Genomic DNA, 26,739 nt, shown 5'->3' on the forward strand with positions numbered 1-26,739 from the left:
CTGGAGGCATGCTGAGTCACAAGATCATCCTTACTCTGCCCAAGCCACCTATCTCATATGGTATGATTCCCATGGGACAGCTATGGTTCCCATGGGAACACGTGAAGGTTTATCCAATGAGGCCCTGACCATCTCTTTTCCTTCATGTCTTGATACCCTCTGGCTACCTTACAATACTCCAGTCACAATGGTCTTCCAGTCTTCCAATTTCTCCTAGAGTTTCATGCAAGGACTTTAAGCTTTTGCACTGATATTTTCCTATATCTAGAACATTCTTCTTCCATATATCCAAATGTTCAGCTATCTTACTTTTTTCAAGTCTTTCACTGGCTGTAACCCTCTCAATGAGGTCTACTTCACTTAACCTTATCATGCAAAATAACCATACTCTTCCCTCAGTGTTTAGACCACCCTCATTTTAATGAAAGAACTAACAAATCACAAAACAACTTGGAATTATATTGAAGTCCTTTACACGTGGGAAAACCAAGTAGTTACTCTTCCTCTTGTTGCAGCACTGACTGACCACCCCTGAACTGTGTTGATGCAGATCATAGAGAAAAGTGACATACAAAAAAAAAATGCCACCAAAACTCACATGTTCCTTACTCAGAGAGATTTTTATCCTTTATATGTTTAGCTTGTATAAAATTTGACTTCCAAACCTCTAGGAGATCAGAACTACAGAGGAAGTACAGAAAAGCTCATTTATTCATATCTAGTAATTTCAAAGGAACTTGGTAGCTACAAGCATATGATACATGAAAAAGACCATTAGGATTTTCTGGTTTTACATCACCTCTGGCAAAAATTTTAACATCTTTTTGTTAAAAGATTTGGTTTATGCATGGATGCTTTGAAATTCTAACTTTGATTATGTGATAACCCAATTTACATTAAACATATACATTGTTACAAGTCTGTTCATTGCTACTGCAATCACAGTATTCACACAAGTTATAATATAAACCACCATGTCCTAAACATATCAATAATATCCAACACTATGATGATCTTACACCTAAAAAGTCCCTTCGCAGAGGCCAATAGAAAGCATCATATGAAAAGACTGCAATCTAAAATAAAATGTCTAGGTGACAAATCATCAAATAGTTATAAAACTCAGCCATTTGAATGATGAGTTCAAGTCTCTCTGTACCGACCCATTGCTTTCATGAATAGTTTACTAACCAGGTAGGTGATACATCGATCACTGACTATTGCAGCTCAGCTTTAATTACGGAATCAGATTCAGGCAAAACTAAACTCACTGGTCAGGAGCTAATTTAGATTCTCCTTTTAAATCACTGAAGCAGAAAGACCAAAAGACTTGAGTAATTGTTTTATGTAATATTTTTGATCTATGTAAATATAACTCTTTCTAGGTCACATGATTTGTTTTTGCTCTTTCTTTTGAAGAACCACAAGAGTTGTTTGATGGGGGAAAAATTCAGCTTACTTTAAGGATTATAGTAAGGAGTGCCCAGATATTGTAACAGTAAACTCAGCCACTCATCATTCTTAAGATTTGCTTTTGTACGCAATACTTAGCATGATATAACAATCAATGGCTGCTCGTTCCTTTTATTCCCAGAAGAGCAACCAGTTACGACCCATAAAGCTTTACCAAGGGATTACATACAAATGCTAACAAGAGTTCAATTCTGCTCTCCTTAGCTCATTCCATTTATTTATGGAGCTTTTATTGCTGTGACAACATATTTCATCAAACAAATACTTCCTGCTACTTAGCAAGGAAGAAGCAGTATTGAGAGTCATCAGGCTAATCGTGGTCAAGCCTGTGGTTAAGGTCTTCACTCACTCTCCCCCAAGCTACCCAGTGGGAAACCACAAGTCTGGGCCATCTACTCCATAACCTTGGGTGTACTGGGACACCGCCTTGAGAACAGGGTGGGAGAGAGCAATGTGGGGAACAGCAGGAAATTACTGGAGAAGTAGTGGAGTGGAGCATGAGAGCAAAGAGCAAAATAACTAGGGGACCCAAGTTGAAAAGAAACAAGGGGTGGCATGCTGGGAAATAACATACACAAACATCTCACCTTCAGTGCAAATGTATATGCAACCATGCACATCTGTCTAACATGAAACTGTGACAATCTGAATCAAAACGAGTTGAAGACTGAATTTTATTAGAGAAATAAATGTGTGCTAAGTTCTGTACTATCTTTTGCTTAAAACAGAGTTCCTAAAGTTTCTCCTGGGCTGGGAGGACAGCAACCCAAGAAGAACAATTCAGATACTCAAAAAGAATATTTTCCTGAAAATTACAGTAAATCAAGTCTGTCCTGTCACACCATGCCTCTGATGAAAAATTTTTCAAAATCTTGGTTTGGGGAAGCTTTCCATCCCTTCTCATTGAGTTTTACTGGATCTATCGGTGTCTGTTATTAAGTCAGAAAACATAATTTGTCTTCAGGTCAAGGCTTCATGGCGTTTTAGTCAATATTCTTTCCTTGTTCTGCAATTAAATGGTATAGATTTCTTTCCAAGATTCCCACCTTCCCACATTAAGATGTTAAGATTAAGGTAAGATGTTCTTTCTCTGTTAGACACAACCAAATCACTACCCTTGTCTTTTTGTCTCCTGCAAGTAACTTCTTACCATTCTGCTATAACTAAATCCCTTACATAACAATATTTGGCCATTATCCAAATCATAATCATCTACAGACACTGGCTAATTTTTGTGGAAGAACGATTTCTCTTAATGGCACTGGAGCTCAAGGAGTAAGTCAAATACCATCTACCTGTGATATTCCCTCTGAAGACTCTCTCCAACTTGTTCCTACAAAACAGCACTTGTGAATATGTACATGTGTGATCTCAGAAAGAGGAAAGGAATAGAGTATTTTTTAACAGCAGATTTTTTTCACGAAGATTTCAGTTCTTTTATCATAATCTCTCGAGCTTTAGATATTAACATTTCCATTTATTTGGATGCAAAACCGTCAAGTGGTGGAGTGGTTTGCTCAAAGTCACACAGCAGCAAAGTGGTAGTGCTGACATTTAATGTTAAGTTTACCATACAATTTCAACTTCACTAGAATGTTTTTTTCAGTATTTTCTACACTGCTGGCTTTTTGTAAACTTCCCCAAATTCCCAAATTTTCCAAATTTTTTTATGAAACCACTGTAGAGATGAAAGGAGGAGGGCTGGGTGTTCAATCTAGTGGTTAAATATTCACATCCCACACAGAGATCCTGTGTCCACGGTCAGGCTCTAATTCCTATCTCTGCTTCCTGCTAATACTTTGGAAGGCCCAAGTGCCTGGAACTCCTGGAGTGAGTTCCTGCTTCCTAGTTTCAGCCCTGGCTCAGCAAAACTTGCTGTAGCCATTTCTGGAATAAGTCTGTGGAAGTGAATACTCTGTTTTTATTTCTCACACTCTTTCCTTTCCATTCTCTTAATAAGATAAAATGAAAAAAAAAAAAGCAAAGGAGGAATAAAACAAAATGAGGTTGGGAGTCAAAAGTATAATGAAGGAGAAAGTTTGTACTGATTTTTATCTTTATGCTATTTACATGTTTGATTTCCCTCAATTCCCAATAGGCCAAGACACGTGCATTCCTACTATACATAAATGGGCAAACGTATTCAGATGCTCTTATTGGCTTAAGGTTACAAACAGCAGCAAACAGGACTGAAATTCAAGCATGTCCAAATGGAAAGCTAATGCTTCAAGGCAAGAGAATGTGAAAATTGGTGCCTACTTCAGGGGTTAATAATAGACTTCGTACTGCACTTTCTGAAGCCCCTTCAGCAATGCCACTGCTTCAATACTTCCAGTCGTAAGAAGCTAATTGCTTTCTGAATTAACAGCACTCTTCAGTTGCGATAACTTGAATGCTAAACTATTCCTCCATACACTATGATGTTGGGAGACGGACCTCTGATCTCCAGAGGAGTGACTCGTGGTGATCAAAATCATCAAGGCAACATTGTCTTCTCTAAAGAAGGCAACTACAATGAAGAGATGAAAGTTTTAGTAAACAGGACTTACATACCAAGTGGGAAACCTGAACTATTTCAGCACATAATAACATACAGATCTTCAAGAAGTCTATGGAAATGCAGAGTATGGGATGATTAGGCTACTCCAGCTATACGTCTCAGTTCTACTTTTCAAGCGCTTTCTCAAGTTGCCACAGATGAACATAAGTGCTAAAAACAGCTTGGAGAAGAAAAGCAGTGTATGCCAAAGGAAAGAGTCACCTAACTTCCAGCCTCAGCACTGCTACTGACCAGCTGTAATGACCTGGGCAGGTCACTTTACCATCCCAGACACGCATTTCTTCACTTGGGCAGTGATCCAATGAGCCAAGTCTCCCCAACAAATGTTCAACAAATACTATTCTACGAGCATGACAACAATTACATTGCTCAAAAATAACCCCTGAATGCACACACATATATACATACGGTAGATCAAAATCAACGCAGTGAATACTGAAACAAGTTCTCTGATGACGAAGATGAACTTACAATCATTCACTCCTCACACGAATGGCATAAGAACTCATGGAAGGGGCAATGTTGTGGTGCAGTGGGTTAAACTAGCAACTGCAATGCCAGCATACAGGGTAGCAGCACTGGGCTGAGTCCAGTTCCTCTGCTTCTGATCCAGCTCCCTGAACATGTGCCTGGGAGGGCAATGGAAAATATTCTAAGTACCCGTGCCTCTGCCACCCCACATGGGAAACCTGGATGAAATTTCCAGCTTCGAGCTTTAGCCTAGCCAGCTAGGACTGGTGTTACATCCAACAGCAGATGCATGATTTCTTTTTCTTTCTTTCTCTCTCTTTGTCTTTAAAGTAAGTTAAAATAAGATCTGTGGAGGGGATAGGGAGGTGTGACAAACTCACATGCTCACGCTGCTGGGACCAATGTTGTGGCACAGTGGGTCACCCTGCTGCTTGTGACACCAGTGCCAATTCAAGTCCCATCAGCTGCTCTGTTTTCCCATATAGCTCTCTGCTAATGTGCCCGGAAAAGTGCCAGAAGATGGCTGAAGGAACTGAGCCCTTTCCACCTACATGGAGACCTCAGAGGGAGTTTTGGGCTGCCAGCTCACACCCAACCCAGCTCCTCTTCTTGCAGCTATTGGAGGGAAATAGCCAGCAGATGGAATACTGTCTTTCTCCATTCGCTGCCCTCTCACAATGTCATTCTGCTTTTCAAATAAATAAAGATACCTTTAAAAATTCATATCACTATTCAATTTATCAACTAATTAACACAACAGTGGATTCTAGCTTTTCCTTGGACAATGCAACTAAAAACACTTGGGAAATAATTCAATACTGTTGATGTTCTGCAAGCAAAACAACACATAGATAAGAGAACCAAAAAAGAGAAAGAAAAATGTTGTTTATAGCTACCAGTTGTCTAGAATGTAAAAATATTGTTAACAATCCTCATACGCAAAATAAGTAGGCAAGCAGAGAGCGCCCCTCAAGACCTTGGAGTTGTTACTTTCCTGACCATCACAGGACTTTCACTAAGTAAATAGTGCCTTATTGGCCACATGTCAATCAGCCAAGTCTACTCAGCTGGTAGGTAGCCAAAGTGGGATTGCTGCCGGCTTGAAAACATAAAGGGCATTTCTAGATAGATTTCGGCAGTGAGTGGACAATATGAAGGAAAGCACAGGTGAATCAGTCAAAATGTGAATAAAATAATGATCAATAGAAGAAATATTAGTTCAAAAAGTACGTAAGTATACTTTGAAAAATCATGCAAAAAAATGGAACGTAACAAGAAGCTTATTTTGGTGCAAAAAAAAATGTTGGAGCTCTTGGTGAAGCTGTTACAACATGCAAAGCATCTTTACACTTTGTGGAGACCTCTTACACAGGAAAGGAGAGGAGAGGAGAGGAAAGGAGAGGGGAGGAATGAAAAGGAAGGGAAGGGAAGGGAAGGGAAGGGAAGGGAAGGGAAGGAAAGGAAAAGGAAAGGAAAGGACTTTGAATTAACTGAGTCTCAAAACCCATCAGACCCCAGGCTCCCTGAGGGCCAGGAGTCCTGCTGATTCTCATGGCCATACAGCCAGTGCACACCATACAGCCAATACACACCATACAGCCAGTGCACACCCTTCAGCTGGTGAACACCCCTCACGGTCATTCAGCCAGTGCACACCACACTGCCATTCAGCCAGTGCACACCTTACAGCCACTACCCAGTGCTGAACATGAAGCAGGCACCTGAAGCCTAAGCCATGAATGAAGAACCAGAAATGGTAGGGGGAAAAAAAGCAAAGCACTAGCACACAGAAAAATAATACTGAAGCAAACTAGACCATAGCAGCAGATACACACATGGTACACCATACAGTCCCAGGGAAACTTCAGTAGATTCAGTGGGCAGGAACTAAGGCCCTGGTTCTCAGGAATGTCCAGACAATCTGTGATATCATCACGCTTCAGTTTTTTAATCTATCAAATAACTCCTCATGCTTTCAAAGTGTACTGTGAGATGTTACTCAGGCAAGGAGGAAAGAAAACAAGTTGTATGGTTTTAGAACGATCATTTTCTGGGCATGAAGAAAAGATGGCATGTACAAGCATGTAAAAGCATTAGCAGAGAAAACAGGGACAGGAAGAAGAAGCAAGAAGGAAGAGGAACAAAGCTTCTGATGGGTTGTGCCAACAGGAAATGGTATATTATTGTTCATTAGCTATAAACAGTGCTTTGTACATTTGTAATGCAAGGATGACTCAAAAAAATAAGTGGAAAAGTGGAATCAGAGATGTTCATTGTGGTACAAAAAATAATCTAAATCCATGCAATATTTTTTCTTAGTATATGTTTTCCACAAACTTACTCATAATCTCCAATGTTCCCAGGTCTCAAAAACAATTTTTACACTACATGGAATAAGCATGTCCTTTAACTCCATCTCTGATAAACTCTTATATCATTCAGTAGTGAAACATAATAAAGATCCATTTGAAAAGATAAGATATTTTGATATTTTAAACAGGCCACAAGGTCACAAGAAGGAAGCTGCAGCATCTGAGTGAGGACTCAGGATGGCACAAGAGCACTAAGATTAATTTGAAAGTCTCAAAGGAGTGAGGAAGAAAACTCCAGGTGGCATATGAAAGCCAAGAGGTGAGTTCCACACTGCCATTTGCCATCCATCAGAGAAGAGCTCACCCTTAGCCATCCAAGCCGTTGTCAAGAGCGTGCTGAACCCTGGATGGATGCAAAGGGAAGAGGCCACTGATACCAATACTGACAATTTAATAAAAGCAAGACAGGAAAGCAAGAAGAAAATTTAATTTAGGTGATAGGAGCTAGACACGCTTGAGTAGTGGTCATTAACTTGAACTTCTCTGCCAGTCCAATGCCAGTAAAATTCTCGTTCAACATTCAGCTTGATGTCTCTAAAACAGGGATAAGGAAAAAGTGGCAGTGCAGCATGAGTACATGTGTGTGTATGCATATTACGTATGTGTGTGAATACATGTGTTTCTTTAAATGGTTGGACACGGTATAATTTTCACTTAATTTTTTCAGCATTTAGTGATTTTTGGTACAAGAGTTTCAGGTAATGTTTCAGAGCCCGGGTTTCATCAGTAAACTTATAAAATTATTTCATTCAAACTGGAGATATTTTATTTCCTTTTGGTTTTTTTTTTAATGTCCAAGATTTAAATGAGTATGGCTAGGGTGCCCAAAAGTTGTTAGAAATTCTGCTTATGAAAGATCTACAAGCCCAGTTGCAAGGAGTCAGAAGAAGGCCCCACTGGAGCTCAGATAAGGGGAAGGAGTCCATTGGTACGTCCAATCCATCAGCCTGATCCTCTGCAGATGGTGATGATTCATATTGTCACTGTGGTAACAATGCTTTGCCATGCGCTTCCATAAAAAGGTTTAAGAGAAAGCAAAATAAATGTGGTCTAAGATGCAAATGCTAACACATTCCTGCTTCCAAGAGTCTGTTGTCAAGCAGGGTCTCCAATCCAGAGAATAATTTTCCTTTCAAGAAGGCACCACAGTGTCCTGGCAACAATATTAACCAGTTCTTGTGGCAGCCTGAATTTTCAGTTTCCCAAATGTCAGTCCTTCCCACACAAATACAAGGTTGGCAGAATTTAAAAGCCCAGGCAGAGACAGCATATGGGTGGTTCAAGTATGACAAGACTAGGTTAAAGATAAAAGCTTAATTCATATGTGGCAGTGGCAATTACTAGCTACTCATAGAAAATCTTCAGCTAAAAAACATTACTTCTGTTTTTACTCCTTAAACTCTCCAGACATGCATGGATTAATACAGTGAAAACATGAAAGCATATTACCTCACCCCTATAGAAAACCAGACCACAGATACCTAAACTATGGATATATAAAATGCTGCATTTTTACCTTTTATTATACTAAAGATCAAGAATGTTATAAGTGAATAACAATCAGGGAGGAAAAGAGTAATTCTAGTATTTATAAAATTGAATGTGACTGGGTAGACTGGTTGAGGAAGTGACAGAGCAGACACAATTACTGGGACTGTCTCTCCTCCCCTCTCTCAGGCTCCAGGAGAAAGAAGAATCAATTAGCTCTCAAATGCCAATGACCTTGAAGGCTACAGCCCCGCATGTAACATGCTGAATATGCTGAGGCAGGGGGAAAATGGAAAAGGAAGAACAAAATTCTGAAACCACTGAGACATGCATCAGAAATGGTAATGTCATTTTCATATCTGAGCCACAACAGGTTAGTTCACATTAAAAATACGCATGATGAAAGGAAAGCCCTGCACCTCGTGCCAGGAAACAGTACCTGCTTAGCCCTTTCAGCTAAGGAGAAAGGAAGTGACAGTCCTGTTCTAAGCTTATCTACTTCTTTCCTATACTGGTTACAGAACTCTTAAATAACAAGCAGAACAGCCACTTAGAGATCTCTGAAACAAAGCTGTTGCAACCAACCCGTGCCCCCAAACCAACACATGACTGACAGTCCTTAATCTACTACCACGGTTGATATTTTCTGGTAAATTTCTAAAAAAATAATTTTAAAGGCACTAGTTAAAAATATTAATGCAGTTTTCTGCAGAGAGAACCCAGCAGGCTTTCAAGTGTTAGCCCATCATTTACCCCTAACTTTTCCAGAGAAAACTATTCCGCAGAACGACTGTGCCGGCTTATTTCCAACACACTTCAGAAAGCAGCAGCTGTGCCTCTGGCCAACACTGGCCACTGTGATGCTTTTAGGCAGCAGTAAATCTTTCCCACTTATTACAAATGCCACAAAATCAATGACGGCTGGGGGAAAAAAATAGAGGAAAGAAAAAAAGAAAAAAAAACAGAATATGACATCTATTAAAACACAAAGCAGAAGAATTCACCTTCTAAAGATAACTGCTCAAAACCTCCCAGCATACTTTCTGACATGGTCCTAGTTCAGGAAAAGGTACTAGATGCTTCTTTATTGGATGTCTTTGGGTGATACAATTACAGAATCAGGTGGAAGCATTTCTCAAACTGACAGCTTCCTTCCCCTCCCCCCCTCAATCAAACCTAGGAAGACACATTTTAATGAGACACTTCAGTTGAAAATAACAAAGAAGTAACCTTGTGTGCATGGTGAGTTTGACTTCTTGCAGGAGCTGCGCTAGCTGTTTAGACCCTTTCATTTCATCTGGGTATTATCTCCCGGTCACTTTGCCAGGTGGGGAGGGGCGGGGAGAGCAGCGGTAACTCTCAGTGCTTCCACCTGGCTTCAGGGATTGGCTAAACGGACAAAGCAGCGTCTGCAGGGAGCTTTCCCGGTAATTACACCTGGAAAACAAATCTCTCATCCCCTCTCTCTTTTTTTTTTCAATCTGTGCCACTGCAAGCAGCGTGTGTAAACCGACCCTGTATCGCAAATTAAGTTCCCTGAATCACAAATTATGTTTTGCTATATTTCTCTACCACAGTGCTCTGGTTCGCACAGAACATCATGCCTGCAAAAGGTATTTCTCACTCTGTCTTACAGTCTAGAAGGAAACCAGAGTGGTCACAGAATCCTCACTTTCGACTAGCTTTTTTCTTTCTTTTTTTTTTTTTTTAACTCTTTAAGAGATTTTACACAAGGTATTAAGGATCAAATGTTCTGATCTTTTACTTTGATTCCACTTGGTGAATATTCATCAAAAGCAAGAAAAGGAGTAGAAGTTGAAATACAAATAAACCAGAATATACAGACACATTTACACTTAAATGAACATTATATATAGAGAGACAGACATAGATATATACATTTATATCAAATGTGGAAATACTTAAAGAGGCTACAGAAAACTCCTCCCCCTACACTGATGTTCAGAACAATCTGACGAGTCATGGTTTCATCCTTGTCAACTTTCTTTATAAAGCTATTTCAGTGAGCCAGTGCAAACAGCAGGAGAGTGCTCTGTATTGTTTTAGGAGCGTGGGCTCCCTTCACCTGCAGGTCATTAAACCAAACTGCTGCAGTCTGGCAGTCTGAAATGACACATGTCTAAAACAACGATGCACCTTACTAATAGATCCTTTGCTTTGTAACAATTGCCAAGGAAGCTCTTAAAACATCGGCTTGCCAAAGACAAAAAAAAACTCCTCTGGGAAAAATCCCTTCACCCAGAACGGTCCTGCATCCTAAACCAAACAAAGCTGCCCCCAGTAAGCAGCCAGAACCATGACCAAGGGCAGGACAGCCAGGCATCTCAAGCTCCTGGGAGGTAGAGCACCAGAAACATCTTAGCAGTTGCTGCCATTTCAGAAAGAATGGATTAAAAGACAAAGATGGGGTTGGGGCAGGGGAGGCAAAGACCAGGGGACAGAAAGAGAAGGGAGAGAAATGTAACCGGCAGCTTGGGGAGGTAGAGGATGTGGAGAAGTCCACATTGAGGAAAAGAGACAAAATAATACTCAGAGATACACAGAAGTTATATGCATGCTGAAATAAGGGATGCGCCAATGTTTTAATTCTAAAAAGTGTTAAAAAAAAAAAAAAAAAGACTGGACTGAACTTAAATTCAAGCATGGTTTGGATCCCTGTCCCCAGACTTAACAATGCAGCTGGAGGAGCCGCAGTCAGTGCCCTGACGCAGGGAGTTTACAAGATTTTTCTACGCATCCCTTCCCTGCCACCCCCGATCATCTCAATCACATGATGCGATCAAAGGAAACCAGGCAATTAAAACACAAGACGAAAGGGACCCAAGCGAGGTGCTCTGGAGAGAACCCTTTGGGAGCTCAAACCCACCCCCTTCTGCTTTGTGCATCTCACCACGTCGCTCTACTTACAAAGTTTAGGAGCAGTCTGGAGATTAGTTTCTGTCGTTGGTGGCTGAGTTGCTGATTTAGGTGTTCTCACCTCAGGGTTCCGAGTGGGTGAAGGGAAGGAGGGTGCCGTGGGCGGCAGGAAGGAGAAAGCAAACAGGCGATTCTTGGGGGTCAGTGGCGCTGGAGGCTTAGAGGCCACAGGGCCACCGTCAACTTGCACTGTAACTTGAACCTCAGCTTCAGCCTGAGCCCCAGAGACAGGTGACGTGTAGGCCTCAGAAGAGACCCACACGGCCGAGGCAGCAGTGGGAGCCAGAGAAATAATAGGGTCCTGGCCTAACCCCCCGGGGTCAAGGTGAGTGGGAGAGTCATATTCAAATATCTTGTCCACAAAGACCCACTTGAGGCCGGCAATGCAGAGACAGAGGCTGAGCAGGCATGCCAGGATGGGGACAATGCAGATTTTCTCTGAGTTGAGGCAACCCCTCAGGCGCTCGGCTTCCAGACACACACAGCAGGGCACCGCCAGGCCCACCAGGCCGGAGGTCCTCCCATCTTCTGTCTGGGTCTCGGGCATGTCTTCGGCCGCGGGAAGCCCATCCAGAGACGGGTCTGCACTCAGCTGAGTGGAGGGGCTGGAGGACCTCTCGGTGGCTACCTCAGACATGTCTGGGGAATAAATCTCCATGGGCTCACCTCCAGAAGAAGGCCTGGCCTCTCGCACCGTCCATTACCACGCAGAGGCCCCCCCAACCAAATGAGACAGCATCTTAAAGAGGGAAATCGATAAGTCGTCCTAGTCCAAAGCCATTATCCAAAGCAAGAGGAGTTCAGACGGAAGGAAGATCATTAAAAAAAAAAAGCAAGGAAAAAAAAAAAGAAAAAGCTTCTAACAGCTACAAAATAAAAGTATATTGTGATAATTTTTTTAAGCTGCTGTTTGTTTCTGGGCCACTTTTCTAGTTCTTTTCAATGCTTCTCCAAAGCATCCCAGCTGGTCGTGAGGACAGGGGGCCAAAACAGAAGCGGGAGCTGCTCGCTGGTTAATTAGGTAAACCAGTAGCCCAAACTGAAAGGCATGTTCCTCACCTCGAGCATCTGAAGCTGCTGTCTGCTTAGATGGAGAAAGCAACTGTCATGCAGGAGAAGTAAAAGCAAAAGCAGGAGCAGCGGCGGCGGCGGCAGCAGCGGCGGCGGCAGGAGAGGCAGCAATGACAGTAGCAACAGCATCCTGTTGTGTTAACGCGACGGCTGAAAGAGGCTGAATCATTACAGAGCAGCAGGTGCCTGCCCTCGGAGCATCACTGCAAACAGCAGCATCACAGAAGCATCTGAAGGGAAGCCTGCGGCCGGCCGGGAGGGGCGGTCCCTCCCTTCCCCGCCCTGCCTCCACCCCCCCCCCCCCCCCCCCCGCACCACACCTCTTTGTCCTTCCAGAGCGCTCAGTCACTTTCTTTCTGCGTGTCTCTTCCCTTTTTCTTAGTCTCTTGCTTTCTTTCCCCTCCTCATCTCAAACACACACCTCTCTTTTTATTTTCTCCCTCTGTCTCCTCTTCTTTCCCCTCTTCTCCTTTTCCAACCCCCACTCTCAAGCTGCTGGCTGGTCTGAGTGAAATCAGTACAGTACACCCAGCAACACAGGACTGCCAGTGACTTCCTATTTTATCCAATTAGAAGGAATAAAGACCATCAAATCAAAGAGAAGCAGGCAGGCACCAGTTAAGCTTGGTCTCCAGGGCCCCCACCCCTTTTCTTCCTTTCTCTCTTTCTGTACAAAAGCGCCACCCCCCCTCCCACCCCCAGTCAGTCTTCCACCACTCCCACCCACCCTGCTTGCTGTCTGTCTCTGCTGGCTCTCTTTTCTTCACCCACTGTTGGGTCAGAGAAAAAGCTGGCGATCGATGCTAGCAAGCTAACAAAGCTGGATGGGGTGTGTGTTGGGGGGTGGATGTAGGTGGGACCTTATGGGTTGGACCTGAGGCTTGGCAAAGTCTGATATCTGATTCCTCCCTAGAGAGGTAAAGCTTTTCAACAGCAATTTCTTCCTGCCTGCGGCTGGCCGATAGCATTCCTTCCCTAGCCCTCAGATAAGTTTTGTTCACCAAGAGGGACCTAGCTGTCTCAACTGACAGCTAAAACATTTTCCTAACCATGGACAGCTCTGCTTTTTGCTAGGGACTAAGTGAGACTTGGAGTGCCCTGGTGTGAGATGCTGAGGGTGTGTAGGGAGAGGGTGCTACAGATTGCGAATAGCAGCCCAGATCCGCACTGTGGTCCCCTTTAAATTTTCATCTCCCTTGTCCCCACGCTCTCCCAAAAGGAGACCAGATGAATGTCAGGTTAATAGGAAACACGGGCAAGTAACAAAGCTGGGAAGAGAGCAAGGGCTAGCGCACTTCACTGTGAAATGAGTCTCTGCCAGTGACTCCACACTGCAGAGGTTTGAATTCCCTGGGTGCAGTAATAGATACCACATGTCTTCAGCTAGAGCAGCACTAAGAGCATGCCTTTGGGTTAGGTTTCAGGAGTTCTGCCTTACAGAGGCTTTCGATGCGGCTATTATTTTTTTTTCTTTGCACACAGCAGTCATTAAAGCAGAGGAAGAAAGGCCACGTGCTTAGCACACCCAGACTCACTGATCATCCTGCTCTTTGGCTGTGCACACTCTTTGCTTTTGAACCTTTAATTCTTACTTCGCTGGAACTGGACACACCAATGGTTCCCAGGGAACCACTCTCTTCACTATGTCAATGGGAGACTTATAAACTCTCTCTAAATCTATACCAGACATCCACAGGAGCCATCCCAGAGGCAGTGGCATCAGAGTTCGCGTCTGCAGAAATTCTGCTTAAAGCACATTATACTGGCTTCAATGCAATCTCCAGTGCATTCAGCAAGTGTTAACCTTTGCATGGCATGTGATGGGGATACCATCATTTCTTTCTAGAAGAAACTAGTCCATAACTAGAAGCGATTTAAACGATATGAACATCTGAAAATATGTTTGCAGTATTATCACTGATGATGACAACAACAAAAGCCTTTCTCAATCTGCATAATTGTAACCATGACTATGACAAGCTTGTGGACAACATGAGTTATCCGAAAGCTCACCTCTGTACAGTCTACATCTATACAGCTGCAATATGTATTTTCAAATGATTCCTACACTTATTTTCCAGGTGTAATCATTAGATTTTGAAGTAGCGAAAAGAGCATTCTTACAAAGATTCTTATGATGGATGTGAAATTTCATATTGTAAAAAAAAACTCTTATTAAAGTATTCAAGCACAGATACTACCACCCTATACCACCCTAATGATCAATAATCATGCAAATATTAAAAATCTTATCAGCAGATAGAGATTTGTGCCAAACTAGAGCAATTTATAATTCTTGCAATGATCACCCAGTTTTAATATAGGACATTTCGTTATTCAATTCTGTCCCAAAGCAACTTTATACTCAAGTACCATACATTGCATTTCATCCAGGGTCAAGGTCATCTAAATTCTAAAGACTATAATGCAGTTCAGTCATCTGCAAGTCAGGCAGGTAAGGAGAAAACAGCAAGAACAAAGACCTATCATCATCAAAAAAAGTTCTTAACCTGTGCCAATCGCAACTACTCATTTTACCAAGCATTATAAACACATAGTCAGCAGACAAAAAAAATGATGGTGCATTACTCTAGTGCTCATATTAAAAATTCCAGCCCAGTCCTGTACTCCCAGTACAGGCACTGAAGGAGTGAATCAGTGGACTGAAGAGCTCTTTCCTCTTTTTCCGCTATCACTCTCCAACCTCTTGATTGCCTCTGCCTTTTGAATTTAAAAAAAAAAAAGCACATGAAAAATTATAACGTACACTGAAAAAGAAAACATTATACAACCAAGGTTTATGCAAGTTTTGTTTCATGATATCTCTGCTAAAAATGTACTGCTTTCTTTTTAAATCAAAAAAATGCATTTATTATATATTGCTCACTATGATTTCAATGGGTGAATTCGGGAACTAGAAAGTACAACAGTGATATAGGGATTAACATGGTTGTAAACCACTTACAGGTGCCTAGTTTCCAAAGTAAGAGTCTTCAAGAATTTAATTCAATAATTTTTCAGAGGCTTGGAGGATTAAACATGGGCCATTTAAATACTATCGCTTGGAGTTCTCCGTTTCTCTCAATTCCAGAACGCTCTATTTAATTTATATGTGATTGCAAAATAAGCCCCGAGGCAGGTTAAATTCACAACTATTTTGTTAGAGTTCATTAGTGTGCAGGATTCCTGTGTTTTAGAGAGTGAATCTTCTGCTCCATTTGATGTCAGCTCTGGCTGTAACCAGCTGTAGGTACAACCAAACTGAGGCCAGGGGGTCCTCGCACCTACAAGTGGTTGACAGGAGACGGCACCTGGAGCTCGGCTGGCACTACCAAATGGTGCACCAATTTGGGGCTTACCTACAGAATTTGGGTCTGTCCCTGCATGGTAGTTGGGCTCCAAGAGAAAGCACCAGAAGAGGGAGAAGCATAGATGAAGTACACGCTGGCATCTGGGCCTGCAAGCAGCACAGGTTATGTCCACTACATCTTACTAGTTAGAGACAGTTTTGACCCGGATTTAAGGACAAGAGAATACATCTTAATGGAGAGAGTGACAAAGAACTGTAGGCTGAAACAGTCCACCAAACAGGGTAAGGGAAAAAATGCTAGTAAGACAACTTGGATTAGAGGAGACATAACAACAATAGAACGGGATTCAGCTAGACAAAGTGAAATGCATTTGCATTTCCTATCCACTATTATAATATCTCAGATCCTCCTAAGCCATGTTCAGGGAATTAAAAAAAAAATCCCACAATAGCATCAAATAAAAACAAATATTCAATTCCTCTACTCCTTGCAATCAAGCAAGGACAGTTAGTTCTGCATTAATTTTGTTTATTTTATTATTCAAAGTGGGTAGCATGGCTTCAGGAGACGAAAGAGGACTACAAATACCATTTTGCTTTTGATTTTACAATACAAAAATTTACTTTCTCCTTTACTTTTCTCTATTTTTCTAATTTGACTCTGAAAATGCTATCTCTAGAAAGTGTATCCCTGCTTTTTGTATTCACGACCAAGTGGAATTCACTTTTTGCAGGGTAGTACAGCACAAAGGATGACAGCAATAATTTCATGTTTGGGGATCACTATGTGATTCACTTGCTAATTAATTGTGAAGCGATGATTTTTCCCAAGGAAACTCCAGGACCTAATGCAATATAAAACTAAGTTGCTTTTTAAGAGTCTAAGCATTCAAGTGGCAAGGCTCGTCCCATGCATCCACAGCACTCCCTCAGCAGAGCCTCAGCTCCTGCAAGGAACCCTTTCTCCGTTTAGAAATCATGGCCTCAGCCTTTTGTACCTGCACCATTCCCAGGGTGCATTTTCACAGTCATGCATTATTAATTATGCCATATGGACAGGACAGAGAAAGGAGATTTTCTTTGAAGGCAAGAACCATCACTTTATGGTTTTCGCAAACCCATGTCTTCCTAATCCATGCTACACATAGATTTTGTTTTGCACATATAGTTTCATTTATTTCGAAAGCCAAATTGACAGAGAGAGGTGCACAGAGTGAAAGATCTTCCACACACTGTTCATTCCCCAAATGCCTGCAGATCATGCAGTTGGCCCATCTCATGCCAGTAACCAGGAACTCCATCTGTGTCTATCTCATTGGTTGCAGGAACCCAGTGTTTGAGCCATTGCCTGCTGCGCCCCAAGGTGCACATCAGCAGGAAGCTGGATAGGAAGCAGAGGCAGAACTTGAACCCAGGCACTCTGACAAGGGGGATGTGAGTGTTCCAAGTGTTGAATTAATCAGCTTTATCACACTGCCTTCTCCTTGTCCAGTTTCAAATTTTATTGAGTCTCAAGCCTACAGGCTATAGCACCCCTAATAAATGGGCAACTTTCACATCAGCCCATGTGTCTCCAACACTATTTATGTGTCCCCCTCTATTTTTTAATTTTAAATCCAATTCATTTATGTGCTTATCAAATTTAGGTTTTTCTAATTGCTCCAAAATACACCTTACAAAGGTTTAGCTGGCTCCTAGAAACTGTCTTCACAGTGAGGTTAAACTCTCAACCATCACGGATCTTTTCAGGGGATGGAAAGTTTGAAGTAAATCAGCTTTTCTGATGTTTTGTCTGTCATTCTTTTCCCAACTAAAAAAGAAAAGTTCCGAGGGCAGGACAAAATCAGTATGTTGCCGGCTTTTCTTTTACCTGATCTGGGATGCAATAGGGGTGAGAAGAGGTCCACACCCCCTTTCTGGGGAGGCATGAGTGCTGCCCACTTGCAAGGCAAGCGATGCCTGTGACTACCATCCTGTGATCCTAGGGAGGACGAGTTGCCTAATGTTCAGAATTACTTCCTGAGAGTCTGTATTCAATGCTTACTATTGACTGCTCTTTCGCGTGCACATTTTATAGCATGAATGGTCAATGAACTCAGGCACATTTTGTTCTTTATGAGTTCAGATTCTGCTGTGCCCACTCAAGATACAGTAAATGATCTCAGAGATGAGGCTATGAGGTTTTTCATAGAAAGATATTTATATTATGTGAGAGTTTTTAGTGCATTCTCTTTGAGAGACTTCATTAGTTTCTCATTCCCTTTAAGTAAAAACATTGGATAAACACAAAAACTATTTGTATCTAATTTTACTTTTAAAATGACACTGCACATGTGTTTTGGAACTAGTTGGAGATTGTAGGTGCAAACATTATAAGATGTTCATTTTAAAATGGCCAATTCCATGTTATGTGACTTTTAACTCAATAAAATAAACTAGACACTCACTATGATTTCAGTTTCTGTAACCCCTAATTGTGCAGGATTTTCTTTCATTACAAATCAATAGGTCAGTTAGTATAGAATGTCTGACATTATTCACTGCAAACTGAACTAACAACTGTGAATCAGTAGTTTATTTCAAGGACCCCAAAAGCAGGAAAAAAAAATATCATAAATTGACATGTCACTGGGAGCCTGAATTCAAAAGACGCTTCATGAGAGAATGAGTTTCAAATGCTTACTATTTTGTTTCCTTGTATAAACTTAAAATACTATTTGCCACTGTACAACTATAGGCCATTCCCCTATCTAGAATGCACTAGAAATTTGAGTAAATGATGAGGGGGAAATGGCACTTATCGTCCATTTACTATCTACACAGTGTGTTTTTTATCAAATGTGTGAGAAAGCCATGACCATAACCAGGGCAAACACCTGTTTCTGCTGCAAACACTACATTCCCAGCACCCTGAACATTTCTGGAGCACAACATTCCCAGTACCTTGAACATTTCTGGAGCACAACGTTCCCAGTACCCTAAACATTTCTGGAATGCTACGTTCTCAGCACCCTGAACATTTCTGGAATGCTACGTTCCCAGCACCCTGAACATTTCTGGAGCACAACGTTCCCAGCACCCTGAACATTTCTGGAGCACAACTTTCCCAGTACCTTGAACATTTCTAGAACACTACATTCCCAGCACCATGAACATTTCTGGCTCACTGCATTCCCAGCACCCTGAACATTTATGGAACACTGTGTTCCCAGCACCCTGAACATTTATGGAACGCTACATTCCCAATACCCTGAACATTTCTGGAACACAGAAGCATTCAGCAAGTTTCACTGAATGAATGCATTACATAAAAAGGGCACTGAAGAAGGCCATATAAATTATGAGAAAATATCTTCCAGAAAGGGTTACTCCAGATTGTAACTATTTAGGTGAAGCAACGTAAATACTGATAAGTCCAGGGACATCAGTGTGCATGCGTGTATATATGTGCATGCATGTGTGTGATGGAGAGAAGGAAACTTATCTTTACAGTAATTGCTCTGATCGTACATGGATCGGATCATATTCTATTCACTCCAGCAATATGAGAAGGTCTTCAAAAAGTTCACAGAAAATCCATATTATGAGAAAATGAGGCACAGATGTCATTATTTCTGACACCCAAGGAAGTCCATTTTAATTCCATTTTCCACTAAATTTTTAAAGTACCCTCCTGTATACTGACCTAGTTACTTTGGTCAAATTATCACTACCTTGCTTTTTGAAAGATAGATGGGGGGAGGGAGACAGGAGGGCGAGAGAGAGAGAGAGAGAGAGAGAGAGAGAGATGGGGAAGAGGACAGAAAGAATCCACCCGCTGGTTCACTTCCCCAATGGTCACAGCAGCAAACAGCCACATTTCTACCAGGCCAGAACCAGGAACCTGGAGCTTCAATTCAATATTCCACATGGGTGGCAGGAGCCCAGGTTATTGGCTCATCCTCTGCTTAATTCTGAGGTCCATTAGCAGGATGCTGGCATAGAAAGGGAGCTGCCACAATTTCAGCCAGTTCTAGCATGGCAAGCAGCAACTTAACCCTCCATGTCACAACACACAGTTCTTCCACTGAGACTTATGGCGAACACAACAGAAATAGAAGCAGTAATTTACTAATACTATATACAAGTGCAATCTTATGTAACAAAAACAATAATAGATGCATGTGAATTTGGTAAAAGCAACTGTGGTTAAATATAAGGAAGAATAGTGCAATCAATCAGCATCAATTTCATACAAATTCAGAGAAGTTTTGTGATGGAAGTAAACTGCCTTCGATTTCTACCAAGGCACTTGTTATTTGGTTAAAGTTCAGGTGGCTTGTTAGCTATGTCTATAAACTGATCTGCAAATCAGTCTAGAAATGCAGTTAGTATATAGCACAGCATATCGCTTACAGCAAATGCTCTAGACAAATGTGTTGAATTTGATTTTTAAATCTTATGCTTAAAATAGAGAGGAACTTGTTAGCATGAGATGATACACATGTGAAGGCTGTCATGAATTACTCATCAGAGCACCCAGCTACTCAGAGACTCTGAAACTTCACATAAACCCATGCGGAAAATAAAACCTTGCCCAGAATACAAGAAGCTGTGGGAAAGGAATTACCTGAACTGTCCTACTTTCCTATGTGATCAAAAATGTCTGAATCTGAAAAGACTTTGATCAGCGTGAACACTTTGTAGTATATATATATTTAGCTTTTCAATAGTTTTTTTTCCTCCTTGTTGTGGAACAAGATAAAAATGTAAAATTTTGTCAAAGGAACCAAAAAAGGAAGGATAGCAACACGTGCAGCTTCCAGAAGTGCTTTGACGGTCTGAGTGAGTCACTGACGTGGCAGGCAATACTGCTGTAAGGTCACAGTTTTGAGATGCTCAGGGAAGCTGAAATATCCCATTTAAAACAAACTGCCATCCTTCTCAGCTCAAGAAGTGGAACCTTTTTCTGTGACAATTTTTATTACATCAAAATATGAATTTCAAAGTGGCAAGACAAAAATATCTGATGATTTGACCTCCAACCCAAAACTACCATAAATCAAACAATATGTTACCAGAATCAGATCTGCTTAAAAACAGTTCGCTCCAGGACAGATGTTTAGCCTAATGGGTAAGAACTCTGCATTCCATGGAAGAGTTTACTTGGGTTCGACACTCAGCAGTGCCTCTGGATTCCAGCTCCATGCTAATGCAGACGCTGGAGGGAGCAGTGCTGGTTTAAGTAACTGGGTCCTTGCCAGCTATGTGGGAGACCCAGATTAGATTTCCCGTAGTCTGACCAAGTCTCAGCTCTTGTAATTATTTGGGGAGTGAACAGAAGCACGGAATTGCACGTTCTCATTCTCTCTCTCTGCCTTCTTAAACATGACTTGTACCTTTTTCTTTTTATTTCAGAAATTATTTGGAGCAAAGGATTTAGTTTCAATGCAAAGACCCATTGTCATCACAGCAATATGTTACAGTTTTTATACTCTTCCTCCTTCAACACTTTACATTTTAAATTCAATGTTGGAGTTGGAACGTAACTTTTCTATGAATTTTATTTTACAAAAGAAGAAACATTTCCCAACAGGTAAAAACAATGTCCCTAGAGTCACAAAGAATTAAATTTTAGAATGGATGTTGAATGCGCTGCCTGTTTTATCAGCTCATATCTACAAAGGAAAATTGTTCAGTTATGTGTTGCCAAGGTACACACAATCCCGATTGGGTTATTTAGATCTTCTGTCATCATGCCATGGATGGCTCTCCTGACTCTGATTTAGTTTGGCTTTTCCTCTGTTCCATGTGAAGGTTTACTCTACCTAATGCCTCCATGACCACCGGTGATCATAACTCAGTGACCCTCTGCTGGAGAAGTACTCAGACACCCACATACCCATTTGGGCTCAGTTCCTCCACTTCATGTCCTCACACAAAAGGAGTGTGGACAGTAGAAGGCAGCAACTTTTTCAGAGACCAGGCTGTAGATGAGAAATGACCTTGTTGATGGAATGATCTTAATTGGCTCTAGTGCTGAGGTGGGAAGACTTAGAAGAGAGACTCTGGGGACAGGAAGGGAATGTATATTCAAGACAGAAAACTGCCACTTCAGCAGAATCATCAACCAAGCAGTACTGCAGTGGTTCCAATACACATTAGATCCAGGACTGCCAAATCAGAGAATCAGGGGGCCAACTTTACATTCTTTTTTAATTTAAAGAATCAGAATACTGGGGCAAGTGGAGGTATAATGGTCAGTGGACAGGAAAAGGAAGGCTACAGATGGCTGGGTCACCAGCCACTGAAACATAAGAACTAGAAAACTCCTGGTCCAATTATCACGGCTTATTCAAGATAAACACATTATCTATTTGCTGGCACAATTCATCATCAACATTTTTCTCCTAAAGAATGTATTAAAATATGCCTGGCACACATATTAGAAGATCTGTAAGTAAAATGCCCTTGTCTACGCGATTCACCTCAAATTACATCAAAAAATAAAGTTGATGAATAATCCAAGGGTTGATGTTTGTTGCAAATGTTAAGATCATGGTAATAATCATAGCTTTATTTATTGTATAATTTCTTCAACTAGAAATAACAAAAGCTAGCAGAGCATTTTAAGAAATAGTTTCTTCTTGGCAGTTTTTGGCCACTATCTATGACGAGCAATTCATTGTGATATTCTGTTTTATTATGAATACTTAACCCTGGACATGCAACTTCTCTCCCCATCCTGTACCTTCTCCTACCACTTTTAATTTAAGAAATTTACTTTTAAGATAGATTTCAAAATTATATCAAGGATGTATATCACTTGAACTTGATCTAGTGGCAAAGAAGTATCTGTATAACTGTTTATTGCAGTAGAAAATGTAAGAGTATTTTCTTACCCCACCGCCCAACATCCCCAATTCCATTTATTAAGGATTTTCCTTAAGCTTTCCATGTCTGGGGAACTGGAACAGGTATAAATAATGTCACTAGAGAAACTGTAGAGTTCACACCACTGATGGATTTAGCAGGGTCAGACAATAGGCTTCATTCTGATGAAGGAAGTAGGTTCTTTGGATCATTCAGGATGTTGCCAGGCTGAATTTACCTTGTCCAATGGTCAACCAGTCAATGGACACTATAAGACCAGAGGTTCCTACATGGAGGTTGAGCTTCTCCAGTAATATATTTCCCACCCTGTTATGCATACAGCTATTTTATAAACGATTAAATATGTATGATGCAGGACACAGCCCCTCTAAAAGCATCTGTATTTAACTAAATCATATCACTGACAGAAAGAGGCACCAATGCAATTTTACCTTACAGAGAAGTACTTCTTTTACATATCACTGCAGTGCACAGAGTTTCAACCATATGCTTCTCTTCCACCCCCAACTACTGCACATAAGAAGGACAAGGCTTAGCACAAATGATTTGAGATGCTTTTAGACAGCCTGCTAAAATGAAGCTTAAATCTTCTGAAGTAGTTCTCAGAATCTTCCGAGGCTTTGCCACGACTTTGTCACTAGAGGTCACACAAATACCCATCCTCAGGTTAAGTCGCCTTAATCTGAGGTTAAGTACCCGGACGTGGTCCGCTCTCTTCTTCCAATACGTCTTTCCAAATGTCAACTACTGTTTACTGAATGCAGTCCAAGATATCTAAAAGGGATTTCTGCACAACTCAATCTTTTCCCCTTTCAGCCAAACAAGATTCAAAGAAAAAGTCAGGGATGCAAATCCTCAAGGTACATCAAAGCTTAGAATTTTCACACCTATTCACACTCTCAAAAGCAAAAAAAAAAAAAAAAAAAAAGTGAAAAAACACTGACTCAGCAGTTTTCCAGGGAATATTATTTGGTGACACAGGGATAGTAAAACAGTTTCAGAAATCTGAAAAAAAAAAAATGCAATAAGAGTGCAAAACCTCTTCGGGCATCTCAGGCAAAACATTCACCATATTTCCAGAGACAGATAGTGCTGCAGTAACCTATGGCTAGCAGAAGGAAAAAAAGTGTTGAATGGGTACAAAAATAATTATTCCACTGTTAAAAAATCAGAGCAAATGCTTCAGTTGTATAATGCCAAATGAAATGGGATTACTGTAATTCGGCCAACATTTGGCCACTGATTGGAAAATTTGCTGTTCAGCATTAAAACAAACTTCCCACAAGCTGCCAAGTAAAACTAGAAAAACCTCAGGATGTCCTGATTTATAAAAGCAGCAGATTTCAAATTTTAAGGTCACAATATTATATATGATAAATAAAGCTACCATTTCTAAAGGATTAAGATATATGTTCATTTAGTTAGCAATAAATAACCACTTGCTCATCCCCAAAATGTTTATTAAATGGTTAGTTATGTGTTAGACGTTGTGTTAGAGCTTATAAATGTGGTATCAGGAATTTAATAGACTTTTCATTCTACAATCACTCTTTTCCTTGAAGAAGCAAGATCTGTGTGGGTGGGGTGAGAAGACCACAATTCCAACTTAAACAGTGGTACAATCTTGAAAATTTTAGAATATAAAAGGGAAGGCTGACAACCACGCAAGTGTTACATTGTGCCAATTATTCCTGCATACATTACTCCATATAATCCTTACAAATGGGAAAAGTCAAGATTAGAAAAAAACACAAAGATAACCAATGCTCACACAGTTGTAAATGGTGAAGCCAAGATACAAATCATCTCATTGCAAAGAGCATTTTTCTTGTAACTGCACAGATGACCCTACGTTGCCTTAACAACTGTACTAGTGGAAGATAAGAAAGAAAGAAAGAAAGAAAGAAAGAAAGAAAGAAAGAAAGAAAGAAAGAAAGAAAGAAAGAAAGAAAGAAAGAAAGAAAGAAAGAAGAAAAGAAAGGAAAAGAAAAGAAAAGAAAAGAAAAGAGGGAGAAGCTCATCAATTGCATGAGGTAATTCTTTGTTGAGCTCTACTGTACAGATTTTATTTGGACCTACTTAGGCCCGAAATAGAGTGGGGGAACAGATTAGCAAGAAGACATAAACAAGAAAAAGATGTGATAAGAATATGCATCCCTACTTAGAAGCCACAATTCCCAATTTGAGATTTACTTCTTAGATCAGTAAGCTTTTTTCCCAAAACCAAGTAAAAAATAATTTTTAAGATTGATTTATTTTTATTGGAAAGGCACGTATACAGACATAAGCAGAGAAAAAGAGAAAGATTTTCCATCTGCTTATTCACTCCCCACTTGGCTGCAATTGCTGCAGCTGAGCGAGCCCATCAAAGCCAGGAACTTCTTCAGATTCTCCCATGCAGGTACAGGGTCACAGTGTCTTGGGCCATCCTCTACTGCTTTCCCAGGCCATAATTAGGGTGCTGGAGGAGAAGTGGAGCAGCCAGGATTAGAACTGGTGCCCAAATGGGATCCTGGCACGTTCAGGGTGAGGACTTTAGCCACTAAGCTATCATGTCAGACCCCCCAGCACACCAGGCTTTAAGGTGCAGCATTATGTTGTTATATTCACTTACTTATGCTACATGGCTAAATAATGGAAATTCGTGTAAATGAAGTTGCCACAAAGTACAAGAATCAAGACAACTAGTCTACTGGACACTACGATGGCTCTGTGTTGTATATATAAGAATACCTTTAAAAGTTCAAGATAGGGCCCGGCACGGTGGCGCAAGTGGTTAAGGTCCTCGCCTTGCACGCCTGGGATCCCATATGGGCGCCAGTTCTAATCCCGGCAGCCCCACTTCCCATCCAGCTCCCTGCCTGTGGCCTGGGAAAGCAGTCGAGGATGGCCCAAGGCTTTGGGACCCTGCACCTGCGTGGGAGACCCGGAAGAGGCTCCTGGCTTCGGACCTGCATAGCGTCGGCCGTTGCGCTCACTTGGGGAGTGAATCATTGGACGAAAGATCTTCCTCTCTGTCTCTCTTCTCTGTAAATTTGCCTTTCCAATAAAAAAAAATAATAATACAAATAAATTTTTCTAAAAAAGTTCAAGATAATGCAATTAAAAGGTAAGTCTTTAATGCAAAAATACAGGAAAACCATGCATACATTTTTCATAATGCTTATTTTCTATGAACTCTGTGAAGACTTCGCACATTTCTTCTTACATCACCGAGATGAGGAAAGAAATCAAGTCATAAACTCAGATTTGAGTATTTGTAACATCATCCATGGAGCATGCACAAAGACCAGCTTAAATGTTAGCTTGCTATAGGTTTATTGAATCTCGAGTCTCATTTGCAGTTGCCTTGGCAGGGCCAGACCCAATGATTTGTGGGCTCGAAACAGCCCATGGGCCAGACGTTCCCAACCTGTGCTCTAGAGCAGCTTGCTTCTCACTCAACATCTAAATCAAATGGAACGTTTTTTATCCTTACAACAAAACCCTCATGCTCAACACTGAGATGTTGAGATGTAGGCACTGCAAGCAGGTGCACTGAAGCCAAGGGCATACGAAAGCACAGACCTTCACTCATTCACATGGACTCAGGGAGCAATTTAAGAGGACCATGGTGATGTGATTTCCATTTTTAAAAATCAGTTTTTCTTGCTTAAATACTGATTTTTCTGATGCTCAAAAATAAAATATTAATATCTAATTTCATAAAGTTATAAGCATTTGGAAGTTAAACACTACTTGCTTTTGTATTAAACTAACATAATATTTTTGCTCCCTCCACAGAGAACAAAACTGTTAGACCAAATTACTTTGAGAATTATCTTAAACCAGCCTTATTATTATTGTTATTAAGCACAAGTGTGCACATGTCTGAAATATCAACAGATTCTGCACAAAGTTTATAAATAATGGTGAAGTTAGATCCAATCACAGACAACACAATCTCAAAAACCCAGATTAACATTATCAAAGCTTTCCAGGTTGAATTAAACACACAATTTCAGCAGCAAAAATGCTGTTTCTCTAGTTTTTGTCTGCCACAAACACCATAGGCTTTCCATTAGCATTAACCCAGTGATTTGCATATACATCAGTGATAACAACTGCCTCAAAGTATACCTGTTCTTCTCCAAACTTTTCTACCCAGACTAATGAAGTGATGCCGACTGCTTGCAAGGGTTCAC

General features: G+C 40.9%; 1 protein-coding gene across 10 annotated transcripts in view; it reads right to left on the reverse strand.

The window, feature by feature from the left end:
- The window catches only part of NRG1 (neuregulin 1), a 1,043,202-nt gene that overhangs the window by 103,379 nt on the left and 913,084 nt on the right, over positions 1 to 26,739 (reverse strand). For 3 of the 10 annotated variants that reach the window (XM_040994208.1, XM_040994215.1, XM_040994214.1), the window contains exon 1: positions 11,293 to 11,959. The exons of 4 other annotated variants lie outside the window; for them this stretch is intronic. In XM_040994208.1, coding sequence (XP_040850142.1) covers positions 11,293 to 11,959 — 667 coding nt within the window. Of the gene's footprint in view, positions 1 to 11,292; positions 12,614 to 26,739 lie in introns of those variants that run through there. 3 more of the 10 variants (XM_040994207.1, XM_040994213.1, XM_040994210.1) reach the window with 2 other exon arrangements.

The sequence above is a fragment of the Ochotona curzoniae genome, unplaced genomic scaffold (genome assembly GCF_017591425.1).
Source record: "Ochotona curzoniae isolate NIBS_2020 unplaced genomic scaffold, NIBS_Ocur_1.0 contig_899, whole genome shotgun sequence".
NCBI lineage: Eukaryota > Metazoa > Chordata > Mammalia > Lagomorpha > Ochotonidae > Ochotona > Ochotona curzoniae.